This window comes from Convolutriloba macropyga, chromosome 15 (assembly GCF_964194025.1).
Source record: "Convolutriloba macropyga chromosome 15, txConMacr16.3, whole genome shotgun sequence".
Lineage (NCBI taxonomy): Eukaryota > Metazoa > Xenacoelomorpha > Acoela > Convolutidae > Convolutriloba > Convolutriloba macropyga.
The window spans coordinates 39,302,133-39,317,926 of record NC_134482.1 but is presented as its reverse complement, the minus strand read 5'-3'; the positions used below and the strand labels follow the sequence as shown (position 1 = coordinate 39,317,926).

Here is a 15,794-nt window from a genome sequence, read left to right as displayed (position 1 = left end):
AAGATAAACATCGTATTAAGACAGAACAATAGGACCCAATTAATGGTCGCACAATTTGTTTGAAAACAATGAATATTTCTCAATATTCCAAGAATCATGTACTGCTTTTCTTTATTATAAACAAAAATTGGTGGTACATTAACCTGAATCTATATTTTTTACGGACTTGAGAGAGTCAAACAAAACTAATCAGGGTTTTTTATATACTTACCACCTATTGCTGTAATTTACCTTTATTTTGCTTAGTTTTATTTATTCTAATTGCTTATTAATATCCGATAAACAAATTTTCCTTCACAATTCTGAAAAGCATAAAAAACTGTATTTTGACCAAATGGGCTCAATTTTTTTTCCATAATTTCGACTTGAATTGAATATTTGAATTGACTTGAATCGCCATAACTTTTGATATATCTTAAAAGCACATCACCTGAGCAGTTTTCTTTTGTTTTTATCTTGGCTTATATTTATTTATGCTGTTCAAATCTCCATTGTTTTCTAACTTTAACTAATTTTTAACTATGTTTCTTATTTTAAATTTACTTAAACTTAGTTGCGTGGTTTTCTTGGTTCAACTTTTCGATACTCAGCCAGGTGGCGGACTCTTCAGGCTTGAATAGTTTGGTAGGCTCATAAATGCTTGCTGACATTTGCTGGCAAATTCTGGGTCGGACATTTGCAATTATTACACAAAAATTCTTCTTATATATCTTCAAAGGTCAAAAACCGTTTTCTCGTATTTGTTCAAGCCTTGTCAAACGCCATAATAAACAAAAGCCCTCTACAAATCTTGGTCTTGGCGGAAACCCTATCTAGGTTCGAACTTCAAATCGGGGGCGGAGTTGTGATCTTTTTGAAATTGTTCACGGCTATTTTTAACTTATTGTGTAAGTCTTCCGTATAGCCCATTTGCCCTAGGGTTTCTAGTTCTGTTAAGAGGGCAATTGATCCGTCTTTTTGGTACATTATCATCGGCTTGCCATCGTTGTAGTCGATTATTACTTTTGAATGGTCTTCAAAATTGATCTGAACAAAATGACATAAAAAGACATCATGATTCTATTTTGCCTTAAACAAAAAAGTTAAATTCTTGTTAAGCAAAAAGAGATGAAAAAACATGTATTAATTAGAGAACGGGCTCACGTTAAAAATTACACTTTTTGAAATCATTCTTTGGCCTTGATAAAATAGATCCGAAAGTCTAAGTTTAGATATTAGGTCTTGCTTGCTGCAAAAAAGTTCCCCATTATCCTCCCCCTCACGAAATTACAGCCCCCCTTATATGACCAATAACAAAGCTGGGGAGGGGAGGGGGGGCATATATTCAATATTCCAGATATTATTTTTGTCTGTTTAATGTTTGTTTTGGAGAGAGCTTTTCGGGCCTAGTTTTTTTTTATCTAGTGCTCTGCTCAATTCTCCTATAGCTTTAGTTTGTAACTCCGCCGTAGCCGGTCCCCAGCCCGGATGAGAAAGGAGGAGGGAAACACACCCAGAACATACTGGAAAAGCCTCAAAAAGTCGGTTTTTCAACTTCACTGGAGCCTTTTCCGACAATTTTCCAGCTATTATTTGACCTTAAAAAACCTTATTAATCTTGGTACGGCCTTAGTACGGCACCTTGTTGATCTTGATACGGCCTTAATACGGTAACTTAGAAAACTTATTACGGCCGTATTACGGACCGTAGTCAACTTTACAAGATCTTAGTACGGTTTTCATTCAAGACTTATACGGTGCCGTACTACGGTCGTACCAAGTTTTCCAAGTATGGGCAACCTGGGGGGGGGGGGGTTTGGGTTGGCTGTAATGGGAAAGACCGAAAACGCCGGTAATATAATTGCACGAATTAGTCCCGAACCGGACAATGGCGGTAGAGTAAAGCGTGATGAGACTATATCTATGAAATTATTTTGGCCACATATCAGAACTGGAAAATTTTCAGCTTGTCAATAGTCATATTCTGAGGATATGACGTTGAACTTCAAAATCAATGTCATATTATGTAGTTATAGTAAGATGACACACGTAAATTAATTCTTCGATTTCATAAAACTGAGTGGGGAAAAACTAAGAAACCTTTCTGGTCAAGACTGCTTTGAGAATTCTTATAACGTTCCGTGAACATGCTACAATTCAAGAATATAAAGCTAAGAGGTTGCAAATATCAGTTATTGGTAGTCGACTAGGGGAGGGGGGGGGGTAGGGGTTCCTTGTCTTAAGGTGTACCTGGTAGATGGCAGGTCTGATTACGATTATGATGAGATAATCCCTGTCCTGTTCCTGGAACTCATCCCATCCCCTCGTCCACGTGATTGGGAATGGCTGGTCTTTTATAGTCCTCGTTGGGAATTGATCTCTAATGTTGTCAATGTTGAACTAGAAGTGAAAAAAAAATATTTTTGTGAAGTTTTGTTTTTAAAATTAAAATTGTTTGCAGAAATTTAGTTCAATAATAATAATTTTGGTTCCAGCGTAATCCTGCAGCGGAACAGCATTAGGCCTACAGTAGCCTGTTCTCAGCTGCCCTTTTTCTTATTATTCCCCACATTTCAGACTGTTCTTTTGATGAGCAGCATTGCTCTTTTCTTGGTGACTTTGGCCACTTTTTTTTGCGTCTGAAACTTTCACGTGGTACCATCATTGCAGCCAACATTGGTCAGGCTATGGTCGACCTGAAGCTATTGGTAAGTAAGAGCTCATCCTTACACAGACAGCTTCACGGAGGCAGGGGATTGAATTCTCAATCATTGGCATGTGAATCACACACCTTACCTCTCGGCTATCATAATGATCATAATAATAGTAAAAAGTTTAATTATGATTTCAAGTGGTCTTTAAACAGTTGCAATTGCTTTTACTTTTATCAAGTTTTGATGAAATAAAATGAATTTACATTTTCAACAAAAAAAATCAGCTTTGAAATTTCGAGCAAAAATCCACGTTGCCGGGTACCGGGTACCGTTAGGGAACCGGGTGGAAACAGACGCTGCAAGTTTTACCTGTAATTTGTTACGCTCAGAACTTAATCGGTGGCCGTGCTTGATTGAAAACTTGATTGAAAATGGAAGTGTTTGAAAGCCAACCAAGGATGGGGTGCGCGACCCAAGCCAGCTCTATTCAGACCATCCAGATCAAAATCGGCTCTGATCAGACAGGCTTGAGTTGCGTATTGGGAGTGCCAGACTGACTTGAGGGTACGCCGACTAACACTTTTAAACATTGAAGTAGCAATAATCTTTGGAATAATGTATATTTTTCAGAAAAAAAGATGTCTTTTTATGTAAATGGTTTTTGGGTTCTTCAGTAAAAAAAATTAGTTCAAAGCAAAGAAAAATTTGTAGATCAGCAGCAATTGCCAAAACTTATTAGCCTTTGGTGTAAACAAAAAACTGATAAAATGAAACTTGTCAGAGTTCATGTATTTGGAAAAATGGTTTTGAAAAAAATTGTTACTAGTAAGAGATAGGCAATGAAACTGAGTAAAAGAACACTCAAAATGTTTATTGGCTGACCAAACAAAATGAAATACGCGTAATCGTTTGAGCCAATAGACACTTATAGTACACTAAATACCGCATCTCACCTAACTGAATTGCTATCCAGATCGTAGAAAACAGTGGGTTGGGGAAAAAACTCCGCACTCAGCAAAATTTAAAAAACGTACTTACTTACTTACCTTCAAATGGCCTCAAATTTTCATACCTTTACACAAGATATGCTGCAAATCGCGATCTGCCTTTTGCGCCCACTATTGCAAATACAAGTTAGTAGGAAATATTGTAATTGAAACGACACGTTAACTCACAGTGACAAATACCGATAAATTTGAGTATCATCAGCCACAAATCGAAAAAAACAGCGGTTCCTCAATTAGCATTGTGATTGTTTGAGAGAAAAGTTGAGACGTTAATTCAAGTTGCCTAGCTACAGAGTGTGTTATAATAAAAGAGGAGGAGCAAAAAAATGTCGACTTTTAATTTATATTAAATTGAGAGGACTCAGTGGTATCGGGATTTATACAATTGCTGTAAGTTAATTTTTATTTTCGAATAATAAAATAATATTTGAACGCTTTCGATATTTCTCTGCATCTCAATCAGATACTTTGAGATATCCATTAAACACAATTATTTGATATAGAGATTCTACACATACGTTGTTGTTTTGATAATTATTTACTCCCGTCACATACTTTACATGAAACAATTATTTATTTGAATTTATTTATTGCTTACGCCGAATATTTTTTATGTGCAACTGCAATCGATCACCGGGGACAGCAGTCTAAGCTTAGTTGATAGAAGAACTCACTATTCTTTGTTGAACTTCACATTTTTTATAGAATTTCGTGCGCTAGCCAACAAATCTCAGCTAGAAGCCTTCTCACGGCAAGAATACACATTTCTAAAATCAAACTAACTGGCATTATGGCTTATTTGCAATGAATGACTAAATAAAATCAATAATTGATTGAAACTTTTTTCATTAGGCGTTTACAAAAGAATACAGGTGTTTTCAAGTGGATAGGATGCCACTTTTGTCACCAACCATATCAGAGGTGGTTTGGTGCACCTGATGAGCGCATATGTTTTTGATCATAGATATAATTTTTGAGTTGCAAGCCTGTTTTTTTGTCTTTAATGCTTTCTGGCATGCTACTCGCTTAATTGCAGACTTAACCGCTTCATCTTCAGAGCAATGAATTGCCCCTTTGTTAAAAAGGATCCATATCAAATCCCATTCCACGTCTCATTTGCATACTTATGGTTGCTATAAAGAAATAAAGCCTTCATTCAATTTGCAGAGTTTTTGCATACGTTCTACTATTATAAAACAAAAACCGACTAATGCCAGAGGAATTGCTCTCGAACAACAGGCGGGTGGAAAAATATTTAACCCCGCCCGGAGTCAAACCACTGCCCTCCCGATCAATTACCAGATGCACTGCCCACTCGGCTATCATTCCCAGTTTTGTTGCCATGCTGCAGCCGACTTTATATTATTATCAAGCTTGACTTCGGAATGACGGCAATAGAGATCACTTCAAAATGAGGAATGAAAATGTGAAAACGTCCTTTGAGAAGTCAAAGAAAGTTCTAGAAGAAAAGCGCAAAATGGTCAAGACGTTTACAATAATTGCTATGAACTTCGTTCAAAGGCTATTAAACATGATTAACTCTCTTCAAATTGTCGGACACATAAATCCAAACACCACAAACTTGTTGACTGTTTCCATCAACTTAGTTGAAAAAGAACCTAATCAGAGGAAGGAATTTTACCCCTTTCTAGTTTCTATTATGTAATTGATATACTGTGCTCTTTTCCATAAACTGCGTGCTGTAGTTGTGGGGACCTCAGAAAGAATCATTAGAGTAAAAAGTTCTTTAAGTAATGATTAATCAAAATCTGATTTTACCCAAAAATTTTTTGTGTATTGTATCAGTTTTCATAATTTCTAAGGAACCTAAGGGTTCTTAAAACATTATACAAAGTTTAATTCGGCTTTGCATCATTATTTTGAATTCATTGGTTGATTACTTCATCTAATGTGGTTACTTTTGAATTAATAATTAAGCATTGATTTGATTTTGCCTCAACAGCGATATGAATTCTGGCATGAAACCACCCTATAAAGCATGGTTAGCCCTCCACATCGAAACATAGCCAGCATGTTACACAACGATGGCCACGAAAAACACTGTTGAGACCCCTACATTGTTAAAAAAGACCACCAAGGGTAATAGCAAAAAGTAATCAATTTTGAGATTTTGATTACAAAGTCATTCCTTAGTTTCGAAATAAATTTCGAAAAGTAATGCCATGCAAAAGAATGTAGCCGAATAATCGGATGATTTTTATCCAACCGGTTAACTTATATTCAATCTCATTTTCAGTTTAATTCAATTACTTCACTGAAAATTCAAAAATTGATCACACGTCTGTTATTCTGAAAGTACAAGCTTCTTTACCGCCTTCTACCGCTAGTCAGTTGACTTAATGTGCGTGACGTCATTTTATTATGTTTGGTATAAGATATTTGCAAGTTCAGATACCTTACACCAAATTTAGTAAACTTGACGTCACGCACAAAAAATCAACTGCCTAGTGGCAGAAGGCGCTAAAGAAGCTTATACTGTGCTGAAATTTATAAGGCGATTAATCGGTCCGAACAAATAAAACAAAAATCGAGACTAAAAATAACCTAAAAACTTAAAAACGGCAATTGTTGCGCCTGAAATCTCTCTTGGAATTTACCATAGGCTAGAGCTGGAATTATTGAAATATCGTACTTGACAGATATAGGACATGAAAAACTGTCCTTGATCCATTTTTGGTTTGAAAAGAAATTGTCTGGACTTTAAGTATTGTCCTCGACTTTGGCTGCAACTAAATAAACCGACCATCCTCGTATTTTGCCTAAAAATAAAACGTGTCCTAGAACTTGGCTGGACAAAAATGTTGTCCTGGGGTTTGTTTGACAAAACAATGTCCTCGAATTAGCTCCGCAACCGTGGTAATATTTTGTTTTTAGTTTCCTTCAAATTTAAGGACATGTAGCGCAATTGGTTAGGCATTGAGTGAGGTTGGAGAGGGTCATGAGATCAAATACAGATGTTGGCAGAACTTTTTCTACTCATTTTTGTATATGAAAAAATTTGGCTGGAAATGAATTAGCCTCGACTTCAACTAGGGTCCTCGACCGTGTAATTTAATTCTATATTTATCCCTCTACGTGGAATTAATAGGTCTTTTCATACCATATTTCTTCCAGGGATAGTCTAGGTTGGTTAATATTACAAATTGCCAATTCCCCTGAGGATTATCGAGTTTTAGGGGTGTCGTTTTTACCTTTATTATTGTGTTTTCTGTAGAAAATCAGCTCATATCTGACTAATATTGTTTTTCTGATTCATAATTCAAAAAATTGAAATCTTTTATTCAATAGAGGGACTCTCGCTTTGCAGAACTGCAACAGTACTGATAAAAAGAGGGAAAAATAGTGAAGTTTTCCAAAAGTAAGTATTCTAATAATTTTTAACCGGGAGTTAAAAAATGAGGAGAAATTTACTACGAGGAAGGCCATATTCTAAAAGCGTGATCTCAAAATGAGGATTATATATAACTGGCTGCAGTAATTTGTAAGGACTTCATAATTTAAAAAAGCCTGAAAATTTGAAGAATAAAGTTAACGGAATAAAATTTTGAAAAGAATGACAGTCATGGCAGCTGATGTTCAAGAATTATTTATAATCGAAAGCCTGAAATTCTGAATATATTAGAAGACAAATTGAAACATTATTATTAATCCAAAAATAGTTTGATGAGCTTACCCCGATTAAATTGCTGGTCATGTACTGAACGAACACCTCCAATCTACCCCTCGCTTTTTTCAGCTCCATGTTAAACCGATCCGTTGCTTTACTGTCATCTCTTTTCGTCAGGAAGAAAATCGTCCTGTTTAAAAAACATTTTTTTCGGGTGCTTGCTTTGAACATAAATAATTCTTTCGGAAGATCATTTTGATCTTCTCTCATTATATTATATAGGCTATACAGAAAGCGACGAGTGACTAGATTGAATAAAGGTGTTTCTAATATAGAATATGACCTGATATAACTTTGTTAAAAGCACATTTTGGTCGCTTTTAATAATTTTCCTATTTGCTCTCTCATACCTCAAATTTTTAAATTTTTTTTTGAAAAACTGGGCCATTTTCCTTCCATCTACGTTGCACCCCCCCCCCCCCCGCCTCACCTTTAATACTATTAAACCCATTACGTTTATTGCCAAAATTTACTGACCACCATTTTGATTTCTATGGCTGTTGTTCTAATTGTTATCATTTCCCGGGCCGAGGAATTTACCAAAAAATAGATAATTTTTTGCTTTGAACGAACTAAGAACACTCACGCAGGCTTCAGAGTGTAATACCCATGGGTGGAAAAAAGACTGTAATTATAGTGTATATTTAAAAGTGTATTAAGAGTGGACAAAAGAGTGTAAAGAGTGTACACAAAAGTGTAATATTTTTTTTAATCTACACTCTTAATCTACCCGGGCCAAAGATTTTACCCAAAAATAACGGGGAATAGAGTGTAAAGAGTGTAAATAATACCCATGGGTGGAAAAAAGACTGTAATTATAGTGTATATTTAAAAGTGTATTAAGAGTGGACAAAAGAGTGTAAAGAGTGTACACAAAAGTGTAATATTTTTTAAAAAATTTTACTCTCTTAATCTTTTCCCTGCTATTTAAGAGTGTAAATTGCTTTACACCCATATTCTCGCTTAATAACGCTGGAATACGGGTGGACACCCCGGCCCGGGTTATCAGGTGTCTTCGATAGGACGACAAGTGGGAAAGTAGAAATTATCTTCAACTGACTCTCCGTCGGGTAGTAGCATCATTTTGGTCTCGTTTTTGAAGAGGACACCGTAAGACCCGTCCGACAACTGGTAGCCAAAACCCTGATTAGTGTCTGAGTAGTCGACCCACTTAATTGCCCAAATCAGAGCCACATTCGCTTTTGCTATATGCCTCAAACTACTTGTTGCTAAAACGATGAAAACTACCATTGATTAAATATGAAATATTTCATTCAAGAGAAGGAAGAAATGGACCTTTTGTATAGCGATCACATTAGCCCTCCTTGATTTGTTCATTTTCCTCCTTGTATACCCAGGTTGAGATCGCAGACAGTAGCAAGTATGTCCAGATCGTAGATAAACGAACGAGGGTGGCGTCAAGCGTTCAAAATTACATAGTCTGGAAACATCGAAAAACACACGAAAGTGAGGATATGAACGCAAGAAAGTCTTGAAATGAACGCACGAAAGTCAGGACATGAACGCACAAAAGTCTGGAGGTGAATGCACGAAAGTTTAGACATGAACGCATGTAAGTCTGGACATAAACGCGCTAATTTTTTTCAACCTTATGAAAAAACTAATATCTATCCCATGAATTATAGCACTCATACTCCAGAGTAACAACTCAAGTGGCAGCCTTCAATACCGAAAGCCGAAACTCACTTAAGTCCAACAAAAAAAGCAAAAAGTCGAATGCTAAAGTAACTGCACTCAGTTTTTTTGCGTTGGGTTTAAAACTTTCATTTCCCGTGTTATAAATTGTAGCTGAAGTTGAACAAAACTTCATGCCTCAGAGCCCAGAGAATATGATATTTAGCTAGAAAGTCTTATGCAACGCATTTCCGTTTAATTTATCAAAACATTACCGACCAGTTGAAGAATTTGAGGATTTACATACGAAATGAACACAGGAAAGTCTGATCATAAGATCTTACCGTCTGGAATGATCTGGATATGGACATTTTCCGTATGAGACGGTCTGGACATACCGGTTTCCGTCAGGCACCTCAACCTGGGTATACTAAATAATGCTCGTTTTCACATTTAAAATGTCTTGCGTATTCACATATGAAGTCAGACTAGCCAATTTGGCTAGCAGGTTGTCTAAAGCATCCGCTGTTGATTGACCTCGCTGACTTACGTTGCAATGCCAACAGTAAAACATGAAAAAATGCTTTAATTTAGTCTGCAGTTTCATTGCACTTTTTTTGTAAGCATGCTGAAGGTTTTGAATAATAATTTCAAATCAAAGTAATGGTAAAGAATAGTCAAGTTCTATAACTATTTTCACGCTAAGCTTCCTTGGAAAACAAACACGGCCTAAACTTTTTGAAAATCAATAGGTTACAAGAAAGTACGTGAAGTGAAACGCAACCCACCAATGCCTTCCGACAAAGCAAGTGCATTAGACTCATTATTAAAAATTGAAGGCACAATTACAAGTGTCCGCGGCAGAAAAATCATCAATGTAAAACACCATTGACATGTCTTTATAAAATAAGTGACGAGTCCTTTGGATTTGAATACAATAACAAAATTTGGATCTTTTCCGTTTGTGCCCCCCAATACGTTATGCACCCCCCAGTTACAGAACAAACCATGCCATTACTCAACAAACCATCATGTAAAAACATGACACGTGGGTCTGGGGGTGCAAATAATATGCGCCCATTAAGCTGGGGGGGGGGCAAACGGGAAAGATCCCATAATTTAAAAACACATTTTTCCAAAGTAACATAAAATGTTTTGACTTGGTTTTTGAGTGTAACTTAGATCACATAAATAGAAAGAAGTCAGTTTCCAAGATGAACGCTATTAACCTTAATCCTTAAAGCAAAAAGCAATCTATATAAATATTCTTCTTAATCAATGCGCTGGCTAAATCAAGTTACTATGTTTTTAACAGTTCAATAAATTGGAGGTGTTTTGATTGCAATTCAAAGAATTTCAGTTGTAATGGTGTGCTCTCTTTTTTCGCTACTTGAAGAGGAAAAATGATTGCCTATTTTTTAAATAGAGGATGCGATGACTTTCTTTGTTAGAGGATGTGTTTTGGGGCGCGTGAAAAGTATTCAAGTTAATCTGAACAAAAGTCAGAAAGTGCTGAACAAAAGTCAAGCGTTAGTCTTTCATTATCAGAAAAGCGGGCATTGATAAATTTTCTGCTCAGAGAGCAATACTTCTGATAACGTGCGGTTTTTTCAAATAAATTTTTACTCTTAACTCTAGCTTTTTAACCATTTTTTTTTAAAAAAAATTATCTAAGCTAATGATAGTTTGCTACAGATAGTTTTTCAATTTTGTAATTTTGAGCTGTGGACGAAAATGTTAAACTGTGATATGCAATTTTGCTATTTTGCCCTCTTGAACGCATTCATAGCAGTTTCAAAAAACTTCATCATTTTTTGGCATCCATGGGGTTTTTGTGGTTGAACATAGTTGCTCATGATGTTTTTGTATTTTTTGTTATTATTTTTTGTAATAAAAATGATGAGTGTCTTAGAAATTTGGCCTTTTCTATGAAGTCTTGCGTTTTTTTCAGAATTAAAGCTGTTTGGTATCACTTTTGTTTACTCAGTGTTCAATCAAGAACTATTATATTGGAACTAGGAAATATTGCTACTAACAGTTGACAATTGAATGTTATACAGCATAACTTGCCTGAAAAAAGTGTAAAAATGTGTAATTTTGATGCGCTCTTTCGTTTCCAATATCTTTTTAAATAACGTTTAGCGGTTTTTGACTGGCCTTGTGCTGTTAACTGATCAAGCAGCAGAGCATCTTAAAGGTTTTTCCAGTCTCGTTGTAGCGAGGAAGCATTTTACATTTTTTTAATGAAAATTTTTTCGTTCACCTTTCCCTTTCCTCGGTCTTCTCTGCCATCCATTTTTTGATTTTGTTGATTAGTTGGAACAAATAGGGAATGGATATTGCCAGCTAATTTGAAAGTTGTTGTTTCGGAGTCGCAACTTGTAAAATAAATTTTTCAGATTTTTTTCCTGATGTCAATTTGGCGTTTCTCATACTATATTTCCTTTAATGATGCTTCAAAAAAGTTTCTGAAATGTTAAACAGGCTTCGTTCATTCAGTGAGTGTTTCGCCAAATTAAATTTCTGCTTAAAGTCGGTTCTGGAGTACTCGGGCTTTGTTTTTATAAGATCTATTGGCACATTTTCCGACATTTTTGCTAATTAGAAGTCAAATTGAGTAGTGATTATTATCACTTAGTAGTATTAAGAGAAACAATAAATATTAGTTTTGAGGCGTGATTCTTCAAACTGCTTTTTAAATCAGAAATCGGTGTTGAAAACAAATTTTTGGTTTATGAGAGCGAATTTTTTTTACGTTCGGCGTCAAAATGACTTCTGTTTTTGCAACTTCTCTCGTCCATGCTTCAAAATTGATTCTTGTGCTCAAATAATACATATTTGCTATTTTTCCAACGCCTCAAAAAACAACTAATTATTTTGGCTCTAAAATTTTGTTCATAGTTATTTAGTCTAATTTTTGATACGTTTAATTTGCCTTCTGGTGATGCATTCTTCAGATAATTGATTGATGAAAAAAATGCATGCTCTTAACAACTTTGGCAGTACTTGTTTTTTCAAGTTCATACTTCTTTCTTTTTTCTGTCACTTTGTCTCCATTTCGAGAGCTCTGACACTACTTAATTTCAAAAAAAAATATTTTTGAAGGGCTCCTTTTAGTTTTTTTGCGGTTATCTATCTAGGCATATTTGAGTTCATAGATCATTTCAAATGTAATAGATTTTTCGACTTTGTGCTGCTTTTAATAGGTCTATCACTAAGTCTCATTACGGTCAGGCATCTTGGCAATCTACCGAGTCATTTTAGATCTATTTAATTTTTCTTCGAAATCTCATAGTTTTCACGACCATGAAACAACTTGTTTTTAGGAAAATCTAGACGGTTTTTTGTTTTTATATAACTTCTTTTTATATCTAACTTTTGGAAATCATGTTAACACAATTTGTATTTAAAACGCTTCCTTCCGTTATTTTACTCATTTGTTTTATTTAAACCGCTCATTGCAATGTATTGAATAGTATGGATATTTGAATGATCTAATTAGAGGACAGAGAATTTTCAACAGTCGGTTTCAATTAGAACTGAAAAAGTTATTGTAAAACCAAGGATTGGTAACTGTGGTAGCAATCATTGGACTATTATACACTTCGAGGATGTAGAAAGGCAGAATAAAAATTTTGTAGTAAAAATGATGGAAGTCATAACTGAAAAACAGAAAACCCTCCTTTTGAAGTAAAAAAGCTGTATTATTGTTTTTTCTGATTTAAATAAAAAAAATGCTTTTTTTGTAAATATTTTCATCCATTGCAGTTTTATAGCCTTAATAAGTATTGTGACAATTTTGGGAAAATATTTATAGTGGAGCATATCATTTTAAGTCAACAAGATAGATGTGTAAAATCATTTCTCTTCAAGTTTAACATTGGCATGATCTCTAGATAACTATCTTTTTCCATGCTGATCTTAATTGCAATTTATTTAGAGAGATATATAATGTGTTCTGAGGGTAGAACTGAAAACGATCTGAAAAATTTTTAAAACAAATTATTCTCTGGTTTTTGTGTAAAATTGCTTAACTCTCTTTTGTTTAATATATCTCTCGTTTGTTACAATAGTTGTTTTTTAAGAGTGTTTTCTTGTTTAAGAGCAGCACATTTGATCCAAAAACTGTAGGAAAAGATAGAGTTTAATTTATTTCTTAGGGTACTTAAGCGTGAAGAAGTCGAAAGAGTGCCGTTTGTTAGAATATCGATCAAACTGTAGTCTTAAACTTAGTGAGAATTAGAAAGAAATTTTGACTTACCAGATTAGAAAGACAAGCAAAATGACTTCGATCAAAGAAATTATAAAAATGAATCGTCAAGAAATGGTGCTGAGAATCAATACTCGGTTCAAATTGGTGAATCTAGATAACTATTATTAGAGTTAGATTAAGTGATGTAAAATCTTCCCAGCATGTAATAAATGATGATGATATCTCCGGAAGTGTGAATGAATTCTTAGAAAAGTGCAAATGCATTCCATTTATGGTTCCCTTTGCGACTGATTCGCAGAAGCAAACCATATTGGGTAACCTTTGCGACCCCCACTATAAATCACGGTGCTAAGATTAGTTTTGTATCTTGACTTTTTCACACTGATAATGGGTATATATACAACTGATTTTTGAGTCCTTTTTCATCCCCAAATTCAAATCACCATCTTGATCTAATAATCAGATCTCTCCTGTAAATCTCTAAATTCTTCTGTAAAATATCATTTTGTTATTCTCTCATTTTTGAGAAATTAATTCCTTTACTTAGTTAAAAACGCCTTTTATTCCGCTTGCGAAAGTCCATAACCCAACAGGTTATGGGCCCAGCAATTTTCTAAGTCGTAAAATTGATTTCCGAAACAAAACCAATTGGTTGTTGACAGTCATAATCCTTTTCTGCTTAGTACCATTTCTTTTCACAACTGTTTTGCCTGCTCAAACTTCAATGGATCAACAGACAGTGAAGCTGCTGACCTACACAGGAAAGGCACAGGACTTTCCAATCTGGAGCACAAGATTTGTGGCGGTGATGCAGACGAAGGGACTCTACAAATCACTACTGGGGACAGTGGAGCAACCCAATGAGCCTGCGCCACTTGCCAATGGGGCAACCAATGATGAGAAGAAGAACCACAAGGTGCTGAAGGATGCATATGAGAAGGAAGTCAAAGAGAAACGGAACAATGTGTGGTGCCATTTGGCACTGACTCTAGATGCAACAACCCTCATGCTGATGAGACATGACTGTGTAGGAGATGACGGCAATGGAGATGGAGCAAAGGCTTGGAAGCTTTTGCAAGAGAGATTTCAGAGTGTGGAGACGCCGACAGTGGTGACTTTAGTGGCACAGCTTGCTCGACTGCAGCTCGAGGATTCTGAGGATTTGGACAGTTTCTTCATCAGAGGACAGGAGTTGCTCACAAGGCTACAAGAAGCAGGGGAAGCAGTCTCAGAGACCCTCTTCAACGCCTTGGTCCTCACTGGTCTGCCAATGAGGCATGAAAGTTTTGTTATAGAGGAAAGCTTCAACCCGGCAACGAACTTCACAGAAATGAGGAAAAGGCTGCAGAACTTTCATGAGAGCACGGTGCAGAGACACAAGGGACAAAGTGGTTCAGTGGCACTGGCAGTGAAGCGTGACTTCAAGAAGGGATCCAAGAAAGGAAACTGCTTTGTGTGTGGGATCCCTGGACACTTTGCCAAGGACTGCAGGAAGAAGGAGACAGCACAATGCATCAAGTGTGGTGAGAAAGGTCACCTAGACAGGGCATGCAAGAGACAAAGAAATGGAGGCAAACATGAGTCAGTGGCAATGGGTCCAACATTGGCTACACCAGACGAGGAATGCTGGGCAGCTCTTGCCCAGTGGAAGACAGCAGGCATGCTAGTGGACAGTGGTTGTACAGATCACATAGTGACAAACATCGATGCGTTCCTGGACTTTGTGCCCATTCAATCAGTGGTCAAAAATCCCAACGGAGAGGATTCCAGAGTGGTGGGCAGAGGCTGTGTGAAGATCAGCATACCCTCAAACAAAGGGGAATTCCAATGCGAACTCAAAAATGTTCTGTGAGCGCCGGACTATTCTTCAAACCTCCTATCAATCTCAAGATGCACAGAGTGGGGACATAGCTTCACTTTCGCGAGAGGAAACAGCTGCATGAAACTCCAGAAGTGAACTCGGGTAAAACTAACACAAGAAAATAATTTGTTTTACTTACCCTGCAGCGTTCTAGAATTCAAGATGAGTTCCAACAGCGTGAAACTTGACAGTGCAAGGAAGTGGCACAGACGATTGGGTCATTTGAATCAAGCGGATGTGGTCAGGAATGCACCAGAGACAGTGGGGGAACTCGATGATTTATGCAATGTGTGTGCATTGGCCAAGATCACAAAGACTCCAGTACCAAGAGTAGCAGAGACCCAAGCAGAAGAGAAGCTGGAGAGGGTGTTCACAGACGTGATGGGACCTTTCAGAGTAGAGTTACTGTCAGGGTTCCGGTTCTGCATAGTGTTTGCAGACCAGTACACGAAGTTTGTGTTTGTGGACTTGCTTAAGGCAAAGAGTGAAGCACTGGCCAGCCTGAAGAAATTTGTTCTCAGTGTGGGGACGCCCAAGAAGCTGAGGCAAGACAATGCGAAGGAGTTTCTCTCAGAGCAGTTCAAGACGTACTGCTTAGATGCAGGCATTCTACAGAAAAAGACCATACCAGAGACGCCACAACAGAATGGGTTAGCTTAGAGGTGCAACAGGACACTGCTGGAGATGGCAAGCTGTTTGCTCATTGACTCAAGACTTCCCAAGATGATGTGGGGAGCAGCAATTCTTCACGCAGCAA

At 36.6% G+C, this 15,794-nt stretch overlaps 1 protein-coding gene across 1 annotated transcript in view; it reads right to left on the bottom strand.

Moving 5' to 3' along the window:
• Positions 1-525: 525 nt before the first annotated feature.
• The window catches only part of LOC142354189 (serine/threonine-protein kinase polo-like), a 55,274-nt gene continuing 40,005 nt past the window's right edge, over positions 526-15,794 (bottom strand). The window contains exons 11-14 of the mRNA XM_075406446.1: positions 8,389-8,557; positions 7,335-7,458; positions 2,230-2,379; positions 526-1,026 (exon numbers count right to left, since the gene is read on the bottom strand). Coding sequence (XP_075262561.1) covers positions 826-1,026; positions 2,230-2,379; positions 7,335-7,458; positions 8,389-8,557 — 644 coding nt within the window. The 3' untranslated portion in view covers positions 526-825. The remainder of the gene's footprint in view (positions 1,027-2,229; positions 2,380-7,334; positions 7,459-8,388; positions 8,558-15,794) is intronic.